This window comes from Mobula birostris, chromosome 12 (assembly GCF_030028105.1).
Source record: "Mobula birostris isolate sMobBir1 chromosome 12, sMobBir1.hap1, whole genome shotgun sequence".
Taxonomy (NCBI): Eukaryota; Metazoa; Chordata; class Chondrichthyes; order Myliobatiformes; family Myliobatidae; genus Mobula; species Mobula birostris.
Window position 1 is genome coordinate 49,241,909 of NC_092381.1, and position 18,680 is coordinate 49,260,588.

The window sequence follows — 18,680 nt, forward strand, 5'->3', positions numbered from 1 at the left end:
CAATGTTCATGCTATTTTTTGATTAAGTGTTAAAAATCTTGAGATTTGTTTGCTTACTGGCTGGAAGCAAACAAATCTCAAGGTTGTATAATTTATACATTCTTTGATAATAAATGCTCTTTGAAACTTTGGAAAAATAGTAACATTTAGCAAGACAAAATGCATAATACTGTCACTGATTGAACACTGTACTAATCCACAACCAATATTAACCTACTTCAGAAAAATAATTATATTTATGAACTTACAGGCCACCATGTCATAGATTTTCCTGCAAGGAAATATCCTCCCACAGTGTTCCGGTTGGCTCTCATAGACGACTAATATAGAAAGATTTGAATGTCAATTCTCTTAATCAAAGTCCAAAATGAAAAGGAATTATAGACCAGTTAAAAATAAACTGTAGGCACCAAGGCCTTTGGAACACACTTAAGATTTTATATTCAGAAATCATGAACTGTTTCAAATCAATGTTATTACAGCATTTCTTTAGCTTTCTAAATTCATACTTGGTTTTATATTTCTTTAAATGTTAGTTTAATCAAATGAGCCAAGAAATAACCAGCAGGCATAAACTTACTCAGCAAAAATTATTGTAATCTGTTTCTCATATTTTGCCTTAATTCCAGCATAGTTCAATTAATGAAATTTTCACAAGCTTAATTTTCAGTGTATTGTAACATAAAGATTAATTTTGGTTCAAACTTTTAAATGCAATCCATATGTAATCGCTAACAACGTAGCAAGTTTTGAGAACAGAAGTTTGGCAGTCAGCAATTGATTTTACGCATGTCATTGAAATAATATATACCAATAAAAATAAGAGAGCTAAAGTTATAAGAAAAGACAAATTTAGGCAAAATTAATGTTATTTCAGGCAACTAATTATGTTAGTTATTCTAAATTAGTAACTGTTGCAGTTTGTTTATAACCATATCATACTATACTGACATATCAAAATACATCAAAGGGTTTTTAAACTTCAGCGGTGATAATAAGTTCAAGTTGAAAAGTATAAACATCAAGTGGAAGATATTTAAACACCAACTCTAAAAACGTCACAGTTCAAGGGTACAACTATCACATTTTGAGAACTGCTTGCTCCAAAGTACTCTGCACTCACCCATATTCCAACACACATAACAAATACAAAGTAAATAACAACCACAATTATATCTGGTATCTCCAAAGCAAATATTCTCGAAACTCTGGGAGTCGGTTCCATTCTGTAGTCTCACTATTGAATTTTGTAAGCTGTGTTCTTTTGAAATTGAACTTTGGACACATTTAATTATTAACATATTGAAGTAAGGTGTTACAGTCATTGCCAAGATGTAGCAATCACTTTTGTTTTATTAATCTGCTAAGCTTCTTGTTGGATGACCATACCAAAATTCAAGCCCATGAAAAGCCCATTGTTTTAGTTGTACATTGCTGTCAGGCAAAACAACTCCCTATTAACATGGATCTGATGCAGTTTCAGATGATGACAGGAAACTAGTTTAAAAATATTTTTTAGTTTAGCTTGAAGCAAAACTAAAATTGAGACTAATTAAATTTATGAATCTTTCAGGAATTGTTACTTTTCAGATGCCATCATCAAACTACTAAGACAAACAATCATGCAAGTCTGAATCTGCTCATTCTCCAAATCATGTAAGTTTGTGGACGACTCCAAAATCGGTGGTATAGTGGACAGTGAAGGTTAGTTAAAATCACAACAGGATCTTGATCAATTGGGTAGGGAGCTGAGGAATGGCAGATGGAATTTAATTCAGGTATATGTGAGGTTTTGCATTTTAGTAAGAACCAGGGTCAGACTTAACACAGTAAATGGCAGGGCTTTGTGGAGTGTTATAGAACAGAAAGACTGAGGAGTGCAGCTGCATAGTTCTTGTAAGTGGCAACACAGGAAGAGGGCATGGTGAAGGTGGTGTCCGGTGTTCTTCACTGTATTGAGTACAGGAGTTGGGATGTCATCTTACAGAATTAGAATTAATATCACTAGCATATAGCCCAAAATTTGTTATGCCACTGTACATTACAATACTTAATAAAAATGGTAAAATACAGTAATATATATACTTAAAAAGTTAAATAAGTAGTGCAAAAGTCATGAGGTAGTGTTCATGGGTTCAATGTCCATTCAGAAATCTGATGGCAGAGGGAAAGAAGCTATTTCTGAATCGATGAGACTGCAAAAATGCTCGAGATTATTATTTGTACTGGAGGGCTTGGGTTTATGAGAGGCTGTGAAGGCTAGAACTTTTTACTCTGGAGTGTAGGAGGCCAAGGGATGACTTTATAGAGCTTATTATCTCATGAAGAGCACAGATGAATTAAGTAGCCAGTCTTTTCCACACAGGAGCCCAAAACTAGAGGGCGTAGTTTTGATACTACTGCTCAATAGCCCTGATTAAGACTCTTGGTCCAAAACGTCAACTGTTTACTCTTTAGATACTGCCTGATCTCCTGAGTTCCTCCAGCATTTCATGTGCTGCTTTGGATTTCCAGCATCTGCAGATTCCCTTGTGAATGGGTAAACAAAACACATTTTCTTTCAGTTAAAGATGCCTGTTTCTACTTTCCTCATCAAGTTGTCCTTTCAGAGGATGGCTGTTTCCAAACACTCCTATTTTATTAATACTGTTTCTCATATCCAAAGCATATTGCTAGAAAGCTGTCTCAGCTATGCTTTCACTGGGTGTCAATCTCATGCTCTTTTTCATTGCACTTTTGTTCTGTTCTTCTCAGCATCTTTAGCAAGCCAGCCTCCTCCCAGCACCTGTCAGGATTTTTGTTATCTTGAGCAGGGAAAGAGTTAACAGGTACCTGAGGGCAACTTCCTCCCCTCCCCACACACAGTACAGAATGCGGCAATAAATGGAACAAGCTGCCAAAGGAAGTGGTAGAGGCAGGTACAATGATGACATTTAAAAGGCATTTAGAAGGGAAGGTTTAGAGGGATATGAGCCAAATGCAGAATGGTATTAGTTCAGTTCGGCAGTTTTGATAGTTTAACTGGTAATAAAGGGCATTTACATATTTCTTAATTCAACAATCAATATTTTATAAGCACTATTCTAAATTTGTATTTTTAAAACTGCAATAAATCTATGTTTAAGTAGATATTACAAATCAAAGTCTTCTGGGGGTACAATTTTTATTTCCTATTTCACAATGTTTGGAGCTTGTTTAAGTAATCAAAGCAGTGTGATAACAAATATTGACATTCATTCAAATATTCTCCAAACTTTAATGAGAGACCAGTTGCAGACATAATACTCAATTCAATTTCCATAGTTTTGCCATCATATATTCTATAGCATGTGTAAACTTTGGCATTCTTTGGCCTTTTTTAAACTGCAAATGAACTATGTAGATAACTTATCCATGTAATTAATTTTCCACCCTTCCATTTTTGTCACATTGTCAGTGTTAAAACAAAATCATACTTCTGTTTTAAATGTGGCATGATTTATGTTAATGAGGCCAAAGCATTCACAGCACTCTCCTGTCCTAGTAAAAGAAAACAAGGAACACTGCTGATGTTAGAATCCAAGGCAAAAAAGTACAGAAATGCTGGAAGAACTCTGAGTTAAGGAACATAAGTAGGAGAAACCAGTCAATGCTTTAGATCAGCAACTCTTCCTCAGAACTGATGTGATGCTGGGGAAGGGTCAGGTCACTGACCTAAAACATTGACTGGTTTCTTCTTCCACAGATGCTGCCTGACTAGCTGATTTCTTCCCACTCTTCTATAACTGTTTCTATCCGAGTAAAGCAATATACAACAGATCACAAAGTATGAGACTGTAATCTTAGTACCAAAACTATTATTCGTTCATTTACTAAGATTGTAATTGTTATACATATTGTTCTATCTCTAGGATAATAAAATGAAATTAACTGTAATATTTCAGTTAAATGGCCTAATAACATTGTAAACGTTTAACATAACGCTCAAGCCAATTTAACTAGTTCTTTGTGGCACTGAGCAGTTTATCAAAATACATGCATGTCAAATTCTTATAATGTAGACAGAAAAGGCATAGAAAGAAATATTACATAAACACAAGGCTGTAATGCTGTGGCTTTATACAGTATTGGTCAGAATGCACTGGGAGTATTACAAGTTTTGGGCCCACAAAAGAGATTTTACAGATGCAGGAAATTTTGAGCAACGTGCACAAAATGCTGGAGGAACTCAGCAAGTCGGGCAACATCAATGGTTGGGAGTAGACAGTCGTCGACATTTCAGGCTGAAACCTGAAACCCTTCATCAGTACCGGAAAGGAAGGGTGCAGAAATCACAATAAGAAGGTCGGGGGAGGGGAAGGAATCTAAGCTGGCATATGATAGTTGGAGGACAACAATTTGTTAATATTCAAAAACATTTCTCCTAGCAGCTGGTCTAGAAATACAATAAGAATCCATTGCTTTATTCCCCATGCTCATATAGAAATACAAAGTTCACTAAATCATCAATAAATGTATTGAGACTTATATATGATATATGAGCACTGTCAATCTGCCATTCTAGTGCTGTTGACACGTCAAGTCTTTCACTAATGGCTTTGCCTTTCCAAATCCCAACAATCTGAAGATTATTTTTTCTTCCAGAATTTGCTGTAATCTTCAACTTTAAATTCATCTTCAAATTGCTCCTCTTTTACTTTGACTTTTTTGGGGCCACGTTTGCGCATTCTTGCTTTCCGTTCAGCTTCTGGTAGAAGAGAAACATCCACTGGCATCTGTAACAAATCATTTTCAGAGTATTCTCAAAATTATGGCAAACAACCCAATACCTGTGTCACAACAATAGTCATAATGTACTTACAAGCATATGTGAATGGATAAAGGATATATTTTGTGTCAAAATATTCTTCACAGAAGCTATTACACCTGTCTCTCAGAGCAATCCCATTCCTCTAATTTATTTCCTAGTAATTATTCCCTCCCACATACCCATCAACTCCTTCGCAATTCTCCTAACACCTACCACTACTAGGGGAATTGAAAATAATCAATTAATCCTAACAACCTATGTATGTAGGAGAAAACTGAAGAACCTAGAAACCCATGAAGTAAGAATGTATAAATACATGTATCTTCTTTACTAACCCTTGCATTTTCAAAGAAAAATACACATCTCACCTTGAACCCCTTTGTCCTTGCATCCCATTTAGAATTGTGCTTTCTGGCTTACACTTCCTCTTCAGTCTTCCTACCAATATTCCTCACAATTAAATCTCATCTTTCCATTTCACCAGCCTATCTGTCTTCTCAATGGACTATACTGCCCACAGCTCATTCCATATCCAGGTTTTGGAATGCATGGAGGTAGGAAAACAACACAATATAAATGATAAATTATATAGTTTAAGAAAATTCATTATCTTCACAGGCACTTGCACTCATCCCTTTTACTTTATAGTGCCCAGTCTCAAGGTTATATTAAACTAACAACACTGATCTATTAAAAAAAACATCAGTTTAAAGAGGACATTTAACTTCAAGTAATATTAATTAAAAAATTAAATTAGTTAAGTTAAAAACTGTGAAAATGCCCTAATGAAAGAAACAGAAGTATGGACTCGTGGTTCCTTATCACACTAGTAGGAGAGTCTCAAGCAAAGAGGTGATAACAACATGATAAGGGGCCAGTCATTTAAAACTGAAATAAACTTTACATTTTTTTCCTCTTGGAGGTTGGTAAATCTTTGGAAATCTCTGCCCCAGCTGGAAGCTGGATAATCAGGGGTATTTAGAGTAGAGGCCAAGAAATAATTTTTAGATTGCAGAATACTGGGTTTTGGAGAAATGGTGCAGAAGAGAAATCGAGGCCAGCACAGATCAGTCACGTTCACATAAAATGGTGGGGGCCTGGTGGCACGACCCCTGTTCCTATTTTAGTGTGTTCTAGCATATATTTCTTGGAAATATTATGAAACTCTTCTAAACTTTATACTACTTTGTTACGGCATCAACAACAATGTATGTAGAATTGAGTCAAGTTTTATAAACAAACATTTATTAAACTCTGCTCAACAATAGAGAAAAGTATTCAAACAACTAACTTAACCGGAAGTTAACTGCTATATGGCAACTCTGGAACAGTTCTTAAAAGGGTAAATTTGAAAACAATTCTTAAAGTGGTAAATTCGAACGCAGTCTTAAAATGGTAAATTCGAAAGTCCAAGTGACTTACACAGTCAATAAGGAGAGACTTCTCTGGAAACGGATTTCTTCAAAGACGTGATGTTACTGCTGATTCTCCAAAGGACTCACGATGAAGGAAATAAAATGGCTTAAAGGAACTGACCTTTTTCTGGCAAGTGAACACTGCACAAACTTCCCTGTTCTTGCAGGAGTTATCTCAGATACAGGTCACTATTTCTGAACGAAGACTCAATAAGGTCGATCCTTTATAAAACCGCCAAATGACTCAAACTTCATTCCATCCTTCAAATTCCCGTACCTTAGCAAGGTCTTCACTCTCCAATACTACTGTAAAGGTAAATCAAAGATACACCAAACAAAGCTGGCAGCGACTGGTGAAACTGCTGGGACAATGATTTTACCTTACAATAGAAAGTAGAACTCCACTTTAAAACGAAACTGCGTCATGAGACGAATACTTTATACTTTATTGTCGCCAAACAATTGGTACTAGAACGTACAATCATCACAGCGATATTTGATTCTGTGCTTCACACTCCCTGGATTACAAATATTAAATATTAAAAATAGTTAAAATTAGTAAATATTAAAAATTTAAATTATAAGTCATAAATAGAAAATAGAAAAATAGGAAGTAAGGTAGTGCAAAAAAACTGAGAGGCAGGTCCAGATATTTGGAGGGTACGGCCCAGATTCAGGTCAGGATCCGTTCAGCAGTCTTATCACAGTTGGAAAGAAGCTGTTCCCAAATCTGGCCGTACGAGTCTTCAAGCTCCTGAACCTTCTCTCGGAGGGAAGGGGGACGAAAAGTGTGTTGGCTGGGTGGGTCGTGTCCTTGATTATCCTGGCAGCACTGCTCTGACAACGTGCGGTGTAAAGTGAGTCCATAGACGAAAGATTGGTTTGTGTGATGTGCTGCACCGTGTTCACAATCTTCTGCAGCTTCTTTCGGTCTTGGGACTTCCATACCAGGTCGTGATGCACCCTAGAAGAATGCTTTCTACGGTGCATCTATAAAAATTCGTGAGGGTTTTAGGGGACAGGCCAAATTTCTTTAGTTTTCTCAGGAAGTAAAGGCGCTGGTGGGCCTTCTTGGCAGTGAACTCTGCTTGTTTGAACCAAGTCAGGTCATTTGTGATATTGACCCCGAGGAACTTAAAGCTTTTGACCCGTTCCACTTGTGCACCACCGATGTAAATTGGGTCATGTGGTCCGCTACTCCTTCTGAAGTGAACAACCAATTCCTTCATCTTGCTGACGTTGAGGGATAGGTTATTGTCTTCGCACCATGCCACCAGGTTCTTAATTTCCTCTCTGTACTCAAACTCATCATTACCCGAGATACGGCCTACAATTGTTGTGTCATCAGCAAACTTATATATCGAGTGTGATGGAAACTTGGCTACACAATCATGGGTGTACAGTGAGTACAGCAGGGGGCTGAGTACACAGCCTCCTGGGGCACCGGTGCTCAGAGCGATTGTAGAGGAGAGCTTGTCCCCTATTTTTACAGCCTGGGTCCTGTCTGTGAGGAAGTTGAAGATCCAGCTGCAGATGTGAGTGCTAAGGCCCAGGTTCTGGAGCTTAGGAATCCATTTATTTGGAATGATGGTATTAAAGGCAGAGCTGTAGTCAATGAAAAGGAGCCTTACGTATGTGTCTTTATTCTCCTGGTGTTCTAAGGAGGAATGTAGGTCCAGAGAGATGGCATCTGCCATTGACCTGTTGCTCCGGTATGCAAATTGCAAAGCGCCGAGGTTGACCGGTAGGCTGTGGTTGAGGTGTACCATAACCAATCTCTCGAAGCACTTCATAGCAGTTGATGTCAGAGCCACAGGTCAATAGTCATTCAGGCATGCCACCTTGCTCTTCTTTGGCACTGGGATTATCGTTGCCTTCTTAAAACACGAGGGGATCTCAGACTGAAGCAAGGAGCAGCTGAAGATGTCAGCAAACACTCCAGCTAGCCCGCTTGCACAGGCCCAGAGAACCCGTCCTGGGACGCCATCTGGGCCCGTTGCCTTCCTTGGATTTATCTTCAGGAAGACCCTTCTAACGTCCTCCTCGGTGACAATGAATCTCGATGCCACCAGGTTCGGTTCATCCGGAGCGAGGGGGGCGCTCCTCTTCTGATCGAATCCTGCATAGAATATGTTAAGTTCGTCAGGAAGAGAAGCGCCACAGTTATTGATATTCCCAGCCTTTTCTTTGCGCCCAGTGATCTCATTTAGACCCTGCTATAGTCTACTGGCATCCCTTTGGTTAGCCTGGGCTTCCAACTTGGCTCGATATTGCCTCTTAGCGCCCTTAATGGCTTTCCGGAGTTTACGCCTGGATTCTATGTAACGACTGGTATCCCCGGACCTAAAAGCTGCAGCTCCAGCCTTAAAAAGGGACTTGACCTCATAATTCATCCAAGGTTTCTGGTTAGCGAATACCCGGATCGTCTTGCGAGACACACAGTCCTTCGTGCATTTCCAAATAAAGTCCGTGACAGCTGAGGCATACCCATCGAGGTTAGCTGCCGAGTCCTTGAATACTAACCAGTCCACCGATTCAAAGCAGTCACAGAGGACCTCATCCGTTTCCTCCTCCAACGCGACACTACTTTTGACACCGTGACCTCCCGCTTCAGTTTCTGTTTGTAAGCCGGGAGGAGTACGGCTTGATGGTCCGATTTTCTGAAGTGAGGTCATGGGACGGAACAGTGGGCATCCTTGACTGCTGTGTAGCAGTGGTCAAGTATATTCGGGCCTCTAGTGGGGCAGGAGACATGTTGGTATAACTTTGGCAGCGCCTTTCTGAGGTTGGCCTGGTTAAAGTCCCCGGCTGTAATGAGCAAAACCTCCGGATACCTGGTCTCAAGTTCACTGATGCTGGCATACAGTAGGTTCAGAGCACACTTCACGTTTGCCTGGGGGGGAATGTAGACCGCTGTCAGTATGACCGAGGTGAATTCCCGTGGCAGATAGTAGGGACGACATTTTACCGACAGGTGTTCCAGGTCCAGGCTGCAGGAGCTTGTCAGTCCCACTGTGTCAGAGCACCACCCAGTGTTGATCAGTAGGCAGACACCACCGTGCTGTCCATCCGATGGATCGAAAATCCCTCCGGTCGGATGGCACAGTCAGGGGTGGCAGGGGAGAGCCAGGTCTCGGTGAAACAGAATACACAGCAGTTCTGCATCTCCCTGCAGTAGGTGAGTCTCCCTTTAAGATCATCCACCTTGCTCTCTATGGCTTGCATATTAGCTAGAAGGATGGTGGGCATACGGACCCTGAAGCCCCTCAGCTTCAATCTGACCAGCAGCCCAGCTCTTTTCCCACGCTTCCTCGGTAAGTAGTGCATCTATCCAGAACTCCATCGATGCAGTGTGTTGTTGTCAGCTCTTTGATGTTGGTGGATGGGTCCCGCGGGAATCGATTGGCCGGTCGCCTCATCGTGCGCTCCGGGTCGGGCCAAGTAACAGGGGAGGCTCTGCTGCCACTTCCAGCTGCCGGGGACCCAGGCTGTCGATTGGGTTGGGCGCCGAAGCCAACACTTAATCCCGGATGGCCGGGCTCCTGGCTGAAACAAGTCCGTAAGTCGAGTCATGGTTACGGAGGCCTCCGCTCCAGCCGAGCCTTGGGCTCAATTTCCGAAGTCGGCGGCGGAGGCCTCACTTCCGGCAACTGGATGGCCACCAACAGGGCTTTACGGTGGTCGCTCCGGGGAAGCGTCTGGGGCACCTTGAGGTCTCCGCCGTCTCTTCTGTGTGGTCGTCTGCTCCGGAGAGGTGCAGGTCGGAATGGGCCGTGTCTCCAAGCGCTCTGGCACAGTAGCAGACCGCGGATCTCCGGGAACGTGGTGGGCCTCGCTGGTCGGGTCCAGGTGTGGTCCGGAGCACGCAGCATAACGGAGTAACTGACGAACTAAACTGAAAACTAGCTGCGTCACAACAGGGTTTCCCTTTACACCTATTGGGAACATGTCATCACGTGACCTCACACTGGCGGGAAAATTAAATCACCCCACCATCATAAGACCATTACATCATGCTCACAAGATACTCAATTACCTCATGGTCATAAGACAGTCACAAGATACCCATGAGGTATGTAACAACTTATAAAAGAACTTAATTCAAGTTAAACATTAATTGGTAAATCCTTACAGTGATAATTCTTTTGGGTTCCTTGTATCGGATATTGATAGTAGAACCATCAGGTCGAACCAGCAGAACAGGATACATCCTGGTGTAGACCTGCCTTCCAATGCGAACTACTGACGTTCTATTTGAATTGTTTCGTTTGGGCAGATTTTGCCAAGGACATGTGGCAGGAAGCAACCTTTCAGAAGCATTTAGCTGTAAGAAACTATGCAAAAAAAAATTGTCAAAAAAATTTAAATATTACCCAAACACTTTAACCACAAACTTCATTATACCCAAGCCCGACTGAGAACTTCTATCATGATGAAGTTTTAGATTTAAGTATTTATTGAACTGACAAAGTTATAATTGACTTCTGAAGTGAAATTCTGTTCTGGCTCCTTTGATTATACCAAAACAGACAGTGTTACCAAACAGTCATAATTTTTCTAATACTCCTTTGGGAAATAATAGGCTTGCACTTATGTACCAATTTGCTCTGTCTCATAACTTTAGTAGGCTATAGGCCAAGTGGTGGTAAGTGGAATTAGTATAGATATGTGCATGACATAATGGCTAAAAGTTTCAGTTCTGTGCTGAATTACTCAATGACATCCCACAGCATGATATGGTAAAGTGCTTTCAAAGTGCACGTTATCTCATAGCAGACAATTACTGCAAAGCAAGCTACCATAATCCAGTAAGGACTAGATAAATAGTCCATTTAATATTATTGTAACACTCGCTTCGCCTAGTGGCTTAATATAGGGGGTGATAACCCCCTGCCCGGCCAAACTTAAGAACTCTCGTTTGGGTGGATGCTGCGCGATGTGTCCCGTTACAAATCAGTACCCCAAAATAACAGTACACAATATGCAATTAAACAATTAAGCTTTATAACTCTTCCTTTGACAATGTAGTTAGTAGAGACCCTGTCCGGCGGTCTACCAACTCTCTCCATTCACGTCTTGTTCATCTCTCTCTCTCTCTCTCTCTCTGGCAAAAGCCCGCAAAATCAACTGCTTCCAGATTCACCAGACAGGGCAACAAAATCCTGATTGGCTAACAAGCATCCATAGTCCTGTTATTTCCAGCCACAACCCAAACATTGCTGCTACAGAGAAACCGTTACTTCAGCAGTGAACATTAGAAACAAACCATTACATTAGCAGTGAACCCTTACAGCGCGTTACACTCTCCCCCAACCAAATTTAGTCATGTCCTCATGACATTGAGATAGTTCGCCAACCCTTCCTGCAAAACACAAAGCCCAATCCAGGTGCAAAAGGCAGTGACCTAGCTCCCCAAAACAGTAGGGATCACGCCCTGTTCCCCAGTCGCCACATAAGCCAACCTATCCGGTGGTCTCCTAATTCTCTGAGACCTCCATACCTCCTCACCCAACTCTTCAGGCTCAGACACGACTGTGGATTCTTCGGGTCTACTTGGCGAGTCCTCCCCCCGATCTATCACTCATGTCCCCCTGCCACTCAGAGCCCCCTGTCCCGTGTCCAGGCACCGCTTTCTCTCCTTCAGGGTCCTGCTGTAACCCAGGCTGCCCACAGATAGCACCCCTCCACTTCACCTGACTCAGTGGAAGAAGGGCCAGGAGTCTCTGCCTCAGTCAATGGGGAGTTAGCGAACAGCAGCATGTACCACACATCCAGATCATCATTCTCCGAATCAGTATCCCTCTCATGGACGGGGCCCGGTCCAGCCTCTCCTGCTGTGGGCCCTGCAGTCGCCCCACATTTTCGCAGAGTCCTCTTACTAGGTGTAGGCTCCAAGTCGGGCTCTGGGTCTACCTGTACCTCTCGTCCCAGGGGCAACAGGTGGATCTGGTGGAGTATCTTGACAGGACCATTGCCTTCCTCTGGTTTCACCCGGAAAACTGGTAGGTTTGGCATCTGACGCTCCGCCACTTAGGGTGTGGCCGCCCAGCGGTCAGCCAACTTGTGCATTCCAGGTATCCCCAAGTTCCTTATGAGGACTCGGTCTCCCGGCAGGAGTTGGGAGAACCTCACTTTTTGATCATACTTCCTCGATTCTGCTTGGTGGCTGCGACCCCAGCCAATTCATAAGCCCCTTTCAGCTCTCCCCTCATATCAGACACATACTTCAAATAAGGCTTCGGTGGTAAGTCACCCCTGTCAATCCCAAAGCAAAGGTCAAAGGGCAACCTCACCTCGCACCCAAACATCAGATAATATGGCGAGTACCCAGTAGCTTCATTTCACGTACAGTTGTAACTGTGAACCAGATGCCCAATATGTTGACTCCACCTGCTCTTCTTGCTGATCTCCAGGGTCCCAAGCATGTCTAGCAAGGTCCAATTAAACCTCTCAGGCTGGGGATCGCCCTGTGGGTGATAGGGCGTGGTCCTCGACTTCTCAACTCCAAGCATGCCCAGTAACTCATAGATGAGTCTGATCTCAAAATCCTGTCCCTGGTCACTATGTATCCGCCTGGGAAGGCCATAATAAACAAAATACTTCTCCCATAACACTTTTGCCACTGTAGTCGCCCTCTGGTCCTCGGTAGGAAAAGCCTGAGCATATCTGGTGTAGTGGTCCGTGATGACTAAGACATTCGCCATGTTGCTGGCTCTGGTTTTATGGACAGGAAATCCATACACACCAGGTCCAGAGGCCCCGCACTCTGTAAATGGGATAAGGGAGCTACCCGCGTAGGCAGTGTCTTCCGCTGTATGCAGCGAATACATGACTTACAGTATTCCTCAACCTCCCAACTTCATTCGGGGCCAGTAAAACTGGTCTCTGAGCAATCCATAGGTTTTTTCCACCCCCAAATGTCCAGAACCATTATGAAGTGACTTCAACACAATCCTCCGATACTTCTCGGGCAGAACTAGCTGGCAACGCCGAGGTTGGTCCGGGGGTGACATGTCCCAGTATAAGATCTGGTTCTTCAGCTCCAACCAAGGCCATTCTTTCAGTAATGGAGGCACCGAAACATGTTTCGTCTTCTCCGCCTGAGCCATGTCTCCCTTTTCAACCACAGACCAAATAGTGCCAATGCCCGGATCATCTTGCTGAGCAGCTGCCCCTTCCCCAGAGCTCAATTCCAGCAGCTGATTTGTCTTCAGAGCAGTCAGGTTATAGTAAACTTGGGGTATGGCGTCATCAGAAGCCCCCAATTGATCCACTGCTTGATCCGGCCTTTCCTTTTCCTCTGCCTTCACGGTGATGGCAAACTGACACATGGCTTTCACCCCAGGGGCAGGAACGCTCTCCCACTCCTCGTCCATGTCCAGTCCCTCATGCACCCGTCGGGACAAAGCATCAGCATCAACGTTCCGGCTCCCCAGCTGGTACTTCAGTCTGAAATCATAGGCAGACAACGCTGCCGATCACCGATGGCCTGTGGCATCCAGTTTCGCTGAGGTCAGGATATAAGTTAGGCGGCTGTTGTCCGTCCTTACCTCAAACACTGCTGCTACAGAGAAACTGTTACTTCAGCAGTGAACATTACAAAAAAAAAATTAGATTAGCAGTGAAACCTTACAGCGCGTTACATTAGTTTAAGAATAAATATTGAGATTACTGGGAGCAACTCACATTCTTTAAGATAATGTTCAGAACTTTTGTCAACCTGAAACATTATAATAGCAAAACATCTCATACAAAGTATAACATCTCCAACTATAGGAAGGATGACATTAAGCTGGAAAGGATGCTGAGAAGATTCACAAGAACTTTACCAGGACTGGAGAACTTGAGTAACAAGGAGACTGTGACTTTTTTGTTTTCTCTTGAGCCTATGATGCTGAGGGTGAGCTTGTAGAGGTATATAAAATCATGCAAGGCATACACAAGATGAATGGTAACAGTTTTGTTCTCCAGGGCATGGGAGTAGAAAATCAGAAGGCATTGGTTTAAGGTGAGAGGGAAAGGTTTAAAGGGGCGCAACTTTTCACACAGAAGGTGGGAGAATGAGCTTCCAGAGAAAGTAGTAGATGTTGGTAGAATTTAAAAGTTTAAAATCAGACAAGTACATGGATAGTAGAGGCTGGGTTACGGGATAATGACAGGCAAATAGGTCCAACTCAAGTAGAGATCTCGGCTGACGTGGACAAGTTGGTCTAAAGGGTCTACTTCCATGAGACACAAGACTTCAGATGCTGGAAGCTGGGGGAACAACCTCTGGAGAAGCTCTGCAGAGGAAAGGAATTGTTCGGTTGAAACTTTGCATCCAGATTTGAGCTGAGATGTCAACAATTCCTTTCCTCCCACAAATGCTGTTCAACCTGCTGAGTTCCTCCAGCAGACTGTTGGGCCCATTTCCATGTTGTACAATTCTATGACTGTACTGCTGCACCAAACTAGATATGGGGCTAAGATCTAATGTAATAAACACAGGGGATTTATTTTATAGTCAACCATTTAATGAATTGGCATTTGGTTCATTAAACACATTTACCAGCATTGCAATAGATGAAATTAAACTTTTCTATTACTTAATTTTCTATTCTAAACTTCTTTAGAATTCGAAAATATGAAAGGTGTAATCACTCTGATGGGATTATACTACAGACCCCCAGATTAGGGAAAGGAGCTAAAGTAACAGGGTTGTTGTAGTGGCTGACTTCAATTTACCCCATGTAGACAGAGGCAAGAGATCTAGACAGGGCAGAATTTGTCAGGTGCACCAGAGGGATTCTTCTCAGTAAATAAATAGTTCAACTAGAGGAGGGGCTGTACAGGAGCCTAGTCAGGTGACAGACTCGTCAATGGGTGAATGCTTAGGAAAAAGTAATCATAACACACAGCATCTGCAGATTTTCTCTTGCTAGTAATCACAAATCACTTATTTTGCAGTTATTTTGTAAATAACACTATTGTTTGCATTTCTGGTCAGATGCTAATTGCATTTCATTGGCTTTGTATCTGTACTCGGCACAATGACAATAAAGTTGAATCTAATATCTAATCTAATCTAAAACAAATCCTTAAGTTTTCAGATAAGGATGAACCTCATGGGAAGAGTATACAATTGAGGCACATCTACACCTGGCATGTGGAGATCAATTGCAATTGACCCGAGAGCATAACTTCAACAAAGGATTCAAATACATGGCAGAAGCAGGAGATGAAGTTTAACTCCAAGGATCGTGCCGCAAAAAGACTTTTCATCCCCCCACCCCCAATACCTCCCGATTCGATGCCCTCAGCAGCAGGCCAGAGTCCCGATGGCTCTCTGACTTTGTGCACTATTGTGACTAATATTCTTCATTTCCAGCGCTGAGTCCGATCTGCGCCTGCACAATCCGTTACCGCTGTACCCCGCCCGCCATTCCACTGACTCCCACGCCGATACTTACGTTGCAAACTGCCGCAGCCGTACGCTCCACGGGATCGCCATTTACCGACTCCGGAAGCGTTCAACACGGGAACCCGGTCCCCAGCGCAGCAGAGGCTTGTAACTGAGGTTCCCACTTCGTGGTCCGCTGTGGTAAATAACCCATTCCTGACACCGCCGTGCCTTCGGATCCCTTCATGTTTATTGCCATGAGCTTTACCAAATGCGTGAATATACAGATGATTACTTTTGCATGGAAAACCAGTTCCCTGCAAAAAATAAATGTAGAATACTATATTGCTAACTGGCTAATTGTCGTAATTGGCCGGTTCGATCTCATTCTGTTTCCAGGGAGACATTGCCGTGATAGCAACACAAACAAAATGCTGAAGGAACTCAGCTCGTCAGGCCGTAACTATGGAAATTAATAAACAGTCGACGTTTCTGGTCGGGACCCTTCATCAGGACTGGAAAGGAAGAGGGAAGGCGCCAGAATAAAAAGGTGGACACAGGGAAAGAAGGATAGCTAGGCGGTGATAGGTGAGGCCAGGTGGGTAGGCAAAGGGTTGGAGAAGAAGGAATCTAGTAGGAGAGGCTAGTGGACCAAAGTTTCAAAGTACATTTATCATCAAAGAATGTATAAATTATACAACCCTGAGATTTGTTTGCTTACAGGCAGCCACCTGTAACAATTAAGCCACCTGATGCAATTAAAACAATAAAATAAAGACCAACAACCAATGCACAGAGAAAGGGAAGGGGGAGGGGGTGAAATACAAATTATGCAATCAATAGAAGCGAGCAACAACATTGCAAGCCTAAATGAATCTTTAGATCTAAACCCCGGAGTAGGCCCCAAAGCCTACTCCTACTCCTACTCCTATGGTTCATCATATTAGCTGGCACAGAGCACAGCAACCAGGGCAGTCTTCAAAGCCTCAGCCCCTTGGAGAGAGGAGTGAACATTGGGGAAAAGTGAATGATGTCTTTCCAGTCTATCTGGGCTGGCATTTAAATTGTCCAAAAATGAATCATATCTCGCGCTAGGACCTGGCCCCGGCATAGTGAAGTGCACTGTGTCTAGACCATGCCATCCAGCAACTCCCTCCGGGCCCAGATTTCGCTGCCTAATCCGAAGCCGCTCTTGATTTCTCCAAATCCGCTCAGCACCCAGAGTGATTCAACTTCACACCCGGGCCAATTGTACAGGCACCGGAACTCCTCTGCCCTGACGTCTCCAAATGGCTCTCTCCATCTGCGTTGATTCTGCAATGTACCAGCACAGTTCATCCCTCGAATTTGCTTCACCTCCACTCGTCTCTTCGTTGTTTGCGGTGATAATTTACCACAATTTACTTCAGAAAAGGTGCTACTAGTAATATTTTTAGTCATTGTTTTTGCCCTTTGAACTGCTGCATGCGTTTGATAGCGCCGTCTTAAACTGGAACCATAGGAGAACAGGACCCGGGGGCAGGTGATAGGCAGGTGAGAAGAAGTAAGAGACCACACTGGGGAATAGAAGAAGAGAGGAGGAGGAGGGAAATTTTTTTACTGGAAGGAGAAATTGATATTCATGATGTCAGGTCAGAGGCTATCCTGTAGATATGTGTTCACTTTCGTTGTCATTTCTAGTTGGCAACATTACTGGAAGTTTGAACAATCTGATGCTATGACATCCTCACATGTTTTATACACCTAAGGTAATTTTTGCAGTTGAATATTTTTATTTCTCATCAGCAATTGTTGGATCAATTAAGGACAACCATTGCTAACTATTTGTTCCAAGCATTCTATTGTGTTTATGCTTCATCTCAGCAGGCGTACCCTCATTTTGTCAATGTGGCTTTTGATTTAAAAGCTCAACAGCTTGCGTGCTCTGGGTTAAAGCAGCTCATTTAATGTACAGTATGCACCATTCTGAAATGTGTTGCCATTCGTTATTCAGTCTACATTCACAGTGATTCCCAGACTTGTGTCTCCAACACTGAAAGGAACAATGGCACTTAGTAAATGAAACCACCACATGCAGGTTCCCAGTCAAAGTCACACATATATTTTGGCTCCTTAATTATCACCAAGTTTAAATCAAAGAAATGTGCTGTCAACAATATTTTGGATTATATTACTGTGAAGAATTGAAGCAGTTAAAAAAATTCAGCACTTTCTCAGGGACAACTGGACAACCAGTAATGTTGGTCCTCCAGTGATGCCAACATTCCACGAGGGAATAAATGGAGGCATGTGTATTACATAATGCATCTAAACTAATTGCATCAACCATTCCAGCAGGAAGTGAGTTCTGCATTCTCACCACCCTCTGATTAACAAAGGTTTTTTTTATGAACAATTTATATTATATTGTTATGTTGTACGTTAGTTTATAATACCTAGTTTTGGGCTGGCCCAGGTATAACCAGCTGCTGGGAAATCTAATTAGTTAAAACTGTTCTAAACAGGAATACTTGATGATTCCCTGGGAGCTGCACACAAAAAGTCACTACCTTTTCAAGTTCCTAGGCATCAACATCTCAGAGGATTAGTTCCTAGTTCAGGGAAATTGGATAGGTATGTGGATGAGAAGGATTTGGAGGATTATGGCCTGGGTGCAGGTCAATGGAACTAGGCAGATTAATGTTTTGGCACAGACTAGATGGGTCAAAGGGCCTGTTTCTGTGCTGTAGTGTTCTGTGATTATATTCTATCAATATTCATTGCATATTTATTGTATTTTGGTGGTCCATTCTATTGGGTGAATGCAACAGGCCAGGCAACATCTATAGGAAGAGGTACAGTTGACGTTTCGGGCCGAGACCCTTCGTCAGGACTAATCTTGGCCCAAAACGTTGACTGTACCTCTTCCTATAGATGTTGCCCAGCCTGCTGCGTTCACCAGCATTTTTATGTGTGTTGCTTGAAATTCCAGCCTCTGCAGGTTTCCTCGTTTTTGCACTATTGGGTGAGATCTTTCTTTCATTTTATTATGGTACTGGATTTATTAAAGATGCCCACAAAGAAACAAATCTCAGGGTTGTACATGGAAGCACATACG

General features: G+C 42.6%; 2 protein-coding genes and 1 long non-coding RNA gene across 5 annotated transcripts in view; 1 reads left to right on the forward strand and 2 right to left on the reverse strand.

Annotated features, from left to right (window-relative positions):
• The window catches only part of slc5a9 (solute carrier family 5 member 9), a 52,088-nt gene extending 49,065 nt beyond the window's left edge, over positions 1-3,023 (reverse strand). For 2 of the 3 annotated variants that reach the window (XM_072273773.1, XM_072273771.1), the window contains exons 1-2: positions 1,124-3,023; positions 249-320 (exon numbers count right to left, since the gene is read on the reverse strand). In XM_072273773.1, the coding sequence (XP_072129874.1) occupies positions 249-320; positions 1,124-1,225 (174 nt within the window). In that variant the 5' untranslated portion in view covers positions 1,226-3,023. The remainder of the gene's footprint in view (positions 1-248; positions 321-1,123) is intronic. The other variant, XM_072273772.1, reaches the window with a different exon arrangement.
• A 129-nt stretch (positions 3,024-3,152) lies between these two features.
• mrpl55 (mitochondrial ribosomal protein L55) lies at positions 3,153-16,128 on the reverse strand. Its single transcript, XM_072273774.1, has 3 exons — positions 15,654-16,128; positions 10,337-10,538; positions 3,153-4,754 (listed from the first exon to the last, which is right to left on the reverse strand). Exons 1-3 carry the CDS (start codon positions 15,692-15,694, stop codon positions 4,608-4,610), a joined length of 390 nt encoding a protein of 129 aa, XP_072129875.1. The 5' UTR covers positions 15,695-16,128; the 3' UTR covers positions 3,153-4,607.
• LOC140205910 (uncharacterized) overlaps positions 15,969-18,680 on the forward strand; it is a 32,684-nt gene continuing 29,972 nt past the window's right edge. Inside the window, exons 1-2 of the long non-coding RNA XR_011887996.1 lie at positions 15,969-16,133; positions 17,264-17,331. This is a non-coding gene — a long non-coding RNA (uncharacterized lncRNA). The remainder of the gene's footprint in view (positions 16,134-17,263; positions 17,332-18,680) is intronic.

Coding starts and splice junctions, on each gene's coding strand:
- mrpl55 (XM_072273774.1), bottom strand. CDS start 15,694: ATGGCGATCCCGTGGAGCGTACGGCTGCGGCAGTTTGCAAC. Junction 10,539..15,653: donor CGGCTGCGGCAGTTTGCAAC/GTAAGTATCGGC, acceptor TTTTTTGCATAG/TTTCTTACAGCTAAATGCTT. Junction 4,755..10,336: donor AACCCAAAAGAATTATCACT/GTAAGGATTTAC, acceptor GATTTGTTACAG/ATGCCAGTGGATGTTTCTCT.